The sequence below is a fragment of the Buceros rhinoceros genome, unplaced genomic scaffold (genome assembly GCF_000710305.1).
Source record: "Buceros rhinoceros silvestris isolate BGI_N320 unplaced genomic scaffold, ASM71030v1 scaffold24973, whole genome shotgun sequence".
Taxonomy (NCBI): Eukaryota; Metazoa; Chordata; class Aves; order Bucerotiformes; family Bucerotidae; genus Buceros; species Buceros rhinoceros.
This window is the reverse complement of record NW_010402204.1, coordinates 569-6,914: the sequence shown is the minus strand read 5'-3', so window position 1 is coordinate 6,914 and position 6,346 is coordinate 569. Positions and strand designations below refer to the sequence as shown.

The following is a 6,346-nucleotide window of genomic DNA, read 5'->3' as shown; positions in this document are numbered from 1 at the left end:
ACCTGTCTATATCTGACAAAGAAGTTACCGAAAATTGTTTTGGGTTGGTTCCAAGGGAGCAAGAGGCTGGCTGGTGAGTAGATTTATGAAAGGAAATATCAGTTATTTGCATTCTATGTGTTTTGTGGAGGAAAGAAAGTTATTGAAACCAAATCATACAAAATGTTTACATTTACTGACTTTTTGCTTTTTTTTAAAGGGTTGGAATTTTAGCTACACTAGTCAGGGGTTAAATTGTCCAGTTCTCACTGAAGCATGCCAATATATCCACATTTTTCTTCAGCTAAATGACGCCATCGTTCTTACAAATACGGATTTTGTCCTTCATAAACAAATGCATGCACATTGTACCACATTTTTTAAGTTCCATGTAAGTCTCGGATACCCATATCTCATTTTTATAAAATTTGTCTATTAACACTCTTTTGATAAATCAGAGGGTTTACAAGAATACTACCATAGCCATAAAAGACTGATTTTTCTGGTGCTTTCACACTTGAAACTATGCTGGGCAGCATGAATTACAGCCTGACTTAATGTTTTTAAGGAATCAGAGAACTTCAAAGTCCTCCCAGTCTTTTGGTACCAGTGACTTTCTTCCCCAATCACACCAACAAAACTTAAATCCCTATTAAGGTTATTGAAAAAAATAAATAAATAAATAAAAACCCCAACACCCCAAAACCAAAACACTGTGATAACAATCACAGGAGATTTAATTCTGAAATTTCTTATTTCAAAGAATATCATAGCTTCCATTTATTCAACCATAATCCAAAAAACAAATCCAAAAAGCCCCCCTGCTATTTTGCTCAGAAAGTTTTCATTTGACTAATACTTTAATCCCAAGAAATGTACTGGATTCCCAACCTGAATCCTTTGACTAATACCTTATTCCCAAGAGATATACTGCAATGGCTAGTTGAATCCAGAAATGGCTGAAGCGGCATTTTGTCATCAAAGAGAATTCCAGTGCAGAACAAGCACCTCCACGACCAAGCTATTGAAGCTTGGTTTCTAATACACTTGCACCCTGTGAACCTCACTCCCCAGTACACTCCCCTCTACCTCCTTCCACGCCCACTATGATATCCAAGAAAACCCATCATTAGCAAGACCTTCCCTTTGCTCTTACAACATTCCCACATATTCCTGACTGGGAAGGATGCAGCACATACTGTAGACTGTTACCAGCTCGTGTGTCCAAGCTGGCCAGTTACCAAGACAATAATATATGTTTCCCTTCAATTCATTCTGTATACCCCTTTTTGCCACTGAAGGCAACTACTTAGACCACTTCATCCAACTGTCCATTTTCATAAACTTACAGAATTTTAAAAGGTACAAAGTTCCTACCTTTAGAGTCAATTCTAGTGATACGTTCAAGTGATTAGGACAGAGGACAAGAATTCTCTGCAATACTCCTTTCTTAACATCTGTTACTTTATTTTCAAACAGATTAACAAACGTTGCCGGGTCAACGGCATCCTACGTAAGGTATCTGGCAGTCTATAAGGAAGATACTGCCACGGATGGCATTGAAACACCCTCAAATAAAACCAAGTGCCTCATAGTTTCCCAAGCCGACATTTTCTCTTTCCCCTTTAGTTTCCTCAGCATACACATGCTCTTTTGACAAAACACAGTGAGTACCTCTTAAATGAGCCACTTTGTGCACTGCAAATATAGCACAGCATAGTATATCAACCATGTTAGGCTGTCATGTTACTTGGCTATACAGTTGCTGCCAACTTCTGGAACACTTCATGACGCCATAGGAATACATCCTACAAGAAAGTAACATACAGTTCTCCCTTCTACTCAAAAGGGACTGTGGTGTTGTGCATTAATTAAAACACCCAAATTCTTCTGTATTGAAGAGTTTTGTTTTGTTTGTTAATGAAGAAAAAGTAAAAAGAATTGTGTCAATGGAGACAACCACTTAATACGCTTCAGGGAAACCTGCACCTTCAGCTGAAAGTTTGCACTTCTCACGTAAGATTTCCACAAACAATGGAAGTTATCCTGTGAAGGACTTGGCAGTGTTGTTCGAATCTATTCTTCACAAGAAAGATTTTTTTTCCTGTACAAAAATGTCAATATTCTTCTACTCTACGTCATGTATAAAGATGACAAGGTTGGAATACTGTTCCTGAGATATCACACTCAGGTGCAGGCTTTTTTAGTTTAGTACAGATTTTCCCAGGGAGCAATGAAATTCTCAACAAGCAACAAAAACTATTGCTCAAAGATGAAAAAAGCTGAGCAGTGACTGAGAAGCTGCTTGATTAAATTAAATCACTTTTCCTGAAGTCTGAAAGCAACTTGGCAATAATCGATCATATCATGAAAACCTGCCTTCGCTTTGATAACTTGAGATCAAACACTTTAAAAAGACATCAGCTGTTCCAGAAAGGAAAAGCTTTCCGCAGAGACACACAACCTCTTGTGGCTGTATGAAGCTCACACATCAGTGAAGCATTTTATGTAGATAATGAGAACACTGAAAATTACAGCAATTCTTATTTCCAACTTTCTTTGTTTTCAACTTTCGTTATTCAATGACTCATAATTTTTCAAGCAAATGTGTCTCCTGCACAGCAGAAGCCTTATCAGCCTACTGTTAGCAGAAGCCTTATCAGCCTACTAAATACCTTCACATCCAGAACAAGCCTATAATGTGTCCCTTAAGTTACTCCATTAAAAAATAAACCTAAACAGGGACAGAGTTATACTATGTATGTTAGACATCTACCTCTAGCATCTATTTACTTTTCAGCTTTTGTACATTTATCTAGACTTAATTCTTTGATGATATGTAAGTCAATAATTAGAAAATTTTAACAGGAACCTCTACACAAGAGCTAAAATTCTAGAAGTATTGTTAGACTCACCTTGAATAACATGTGCTAATTATCTACAGTAAAACAGAAGAAGTGGAAGAGTTAGGAAGTTGATTTAAAAAAAAGACATACACCACAGAGACAGGTAACCACACCACAGACACCTTTAGACTATTAGACCAAATAATTACTCTGCAAGGTTCTATCAGTTGAAAGAACAGTGTTTTGCTTTACTGACATCACCTGTGATATTTGCGCAGCATCAGCAAACGAAGACGATCTTTAGCCTCCTCAATGTTAAGTGGTGGCCTTTGTGAAAGAGTACAGTCATGTTCTAATCTGCTACAGAGATTCTGAAGTTTTATCAGGAGCCCTGCTTTGTCCTGTTTTCCAACAGAGATCCAGTGAACTCCTCCTGGAAAGTAATCTAACAAGAAAAGCAATATTAATCATTATATACATTAAAAAATCAGAAATATTGAATAGCAGCTTACGACAGAAACCAATAACTCAATTTCACTTCAAATATAAAATTGTAAAGTCTATTGCAATCCAACCTTGCAACTCTACCATTAACACAGAAGGGTGGTTCTATAGGACCACTATTTTCTATTTTTAAAGGAACAGGCTCTGTAGGGCAAGTTTGCAAGGGGAATTCACACTGCCACTGATGCTGTATCCCTCCTCTCTACAGGTCTTCCTGCCTGACCCTGGACAACCCTTTCTGCATCCATTTTGCGGCTAGCCTGAGTTAGCATTTACTTATTTCAACCCTGTATTACTGCAGGAGTTCAGTTTGGGATGTGAAAATTAACCCAAAACAGTGAACAAGAAGGCATCTAGAATAATCAGCCGCAGCAGAGGATGCTGTAGTCTCCACCCCTACAGCATGTTTTCTAATGCCTGAGTCCCACTTTCTCCTCCAAGTGCCCTATATAGGGAAAAAAAAAGAAAAATCATTGAATAGTTTCATTTACCATCTGCTTTAAGCCAAATGGATACTAGCGTAATTACCCCACAAACGCCTGTCAATATTGGAAGATATGCAAAAGTTAGAGTAAGATTTTTTAAACACACATAGCAAGAAGAGTCTGATGACTTGACAAGCAATGCCCAAAAGGAATATAAACTAGATCTGATTATTTTGCACTATCAGAAATAACAATTTCAAGTTAATTAAGAATGTATCTACTCTCAAAAACCAGAGCAGATTCCAAGGTGAAAAGCTATTCAGAATCTTTTCCCATAAATTAATAAAATAGCGGTCTTAGAGCACTAGAGTGGTTATGACAGCTGTTAGTTGCAAACAAATACTTTGGAAGCACTTAAGGAATTTAGAAACCTAAATCCTAAATTACTTTCAAGGTGACATAAGATACTTTGACATGTAAGTCCAATACACAAATACCCATAGTAATTTTTATGAAAATAGAGAAGTTTTTATAAATGTACCTTTCAAGAGTTGATGATCCCTTAAAGCTTCTGCTGTTAAAACAGTCTTCCCACAACCTGCCATTCCATAAACTGTGACCCAGCCTGGATCACTTCCCAAGCAGTACAGTTTCTCTTTAATAGCATCTACCAGTTTTGGCCGAGTGACGAACACAACTGGTCTCTGTGGTACACCTCCTTCACAGAGAACTGTCTTAACTGAGGTTAAAAACAAGAAACACAAAAACAAAACATAATTTCTAAATGCGATGCCTCTTCAAACCAAACCAAACAAGTCCCATTCCGAAGAACCAGAGGGCTCACCCCACTACCTCACATCCCATACAAAAGCTCTACTGGTCTCACAACACTAAATACTGAAAAAATACTGCTTTTTAGAAACAAATGATGTAACAGGTTACTAGCCTCCCACGTACAATAGTGTTCTAATTAATAACTACATACGAGGCAAGCTAGTTACATCAATCCCTAAAAATGAAAAAATAATTAATAGCTCCAGTAGAAACTGTGGCAAACACCAGGACCTCAGTATTACTATACCCAACTATCAAGTCACTTTCTCAGCCAGAAGATACTGCTCCATGGATGCAGCAGAAAAAAAAAAAAGCTTTTACTTTGTAGTTGACAGCAGGGCGCTATGGTCCACGCAAGACTTCCTTTGATTTAAGCTAAGATAGCACAATTTGCAATAGGGCGGGTAAAGCATAGCAGGAAAGGAAATGTGCACTTTATCTGTCCACTGCTGGCCAGAGCGGCCATATGCTCCACCATATTATACCGACAAGCTTTGGGAAATCTTACTCAGGTAAGCAAAATTCCACATGCCTATGACACTTCTTAACATGTAGAATGTCAGAGTGCCAGTAAATCTGGCAGTTAGTCATACGCAGGGAGAAGGTTCTCTCCATTAGAAACTACCACATTATTTCATGTCAATCAAAGACGATACTGATGACAACACTGGTAGAAGTTAGGAACTTAGGTAAAAGATCTGGTGGAGAGAGTTAAGCGAACCAATAACTAGGTCAGCTATTGGAATGTAGACAGAGATTACAGATTACTCTTCAAGATAAATGTCAGAACTTTGGAGCCTACAACTTTTTATGTTAGATTCAACTTCTTTAACACGTACAAATAAGTCTTTCCTTCACATACAATAAAAATATTATGATTTAGAGAAAAACGTGAGAGCTTCAGGTTTCCCATCTTTTAAAATAAACATTATTTAATATGAACATTTTCAAGATGACCTACAGAAGTCATAACTGTTATAACTCCCCTGCCAAATTAAATACACAAAATACAGAAATACTGACTCCTACACTACTAAAACAAGTGAATGCCCCAATCACTCCTTTTTCATTGGAACAGGTATTACAGATAGTCACTTGTCTTTACTTGCCAGAACAGGGATTGCTGTAATTACACTGACCGTATGAAGTCATTCCATCCATTGAACTCTTTCTGTTACCAGAGGAGATGGCTGGGATGCCATCCTGAAGAAGCGCAGCAAGATCTCTGTACCCTTCATGAAGTAGTGCATTATAAAAGGATCTATATGAATTATTATCTTTTGTAAGAATAATGTTTATTAGCATAGCTGCTCGCTCCCTCTGTGTATTCTAGAAAAAACATTAAAAGAAATGTTACAGAAAACCAAGAGAACTTAGAAATCATTTAATCTATCACTCTATCAATTACAGGCTGTTATAGTTACAGAAATAGCTTTCAACTTGACCGAGCCCTTAAGTCAAACTTATGAAGTGCAATAAAAACTACATGCTAGGAATAGCTTAAGAATTTGCTGCACCCAGGAATGAGAAAGACAAATTACTTTAAAAAAAAAAACAACCAAAAAACATGTGAATAGACTAGGAAAATAAATAACAAAGTTGATTCTACCTGTTGTTTCACTCTCTCCTCCTCCTGTAACGTTAATACTTCATCAGAAATCATACGATCCATAATATATGAGGTCTTGATGTCTCTTTCCAGTGCTTGGCGATTCATAAGTAAATAATTTCTACTCTTCACATCCATTTTTCTTCAGT

At 37.2% G+C, this 6,346-nt stretch overlaps 1 protein-coding gene across 1 annotated transcript in view; it reads right to left on the bottom strand.

The window, feature by feature from the left end:
* Positions 1–6,335, bottom strand: part of LOC104490303 (apoptotic protease-activating factor 1-like) — a gene marked incomplete at its 3' end in the record, with an annotated part of 9,240 nt that extends 2,905 nt beyond the window's left edge. The window contains exons 1-4 of the mRNA XM_010132570.1: positions 6,198–6,335; positions 5,728–5,917; positions 4,296–4,493; positions 3,087–3,270 (exon numbers count right to left, since the gene is read on the bottom strand). Coding sequence (XP_010130872.1) covers positions 3,087–3,270; positions 4,296–4,493; positions 5,728–5,917; positions 6,198–6,335 — 710 coding nt within the window. The remainder of the gene's footprint in view (positions 1–3,086; positions 3,271–4,295; positions 4,494–5,727; positions 5,918–6,197) is intronic.
* Positions 6,336–6,346: the final 11 nt, after the last annotated feature.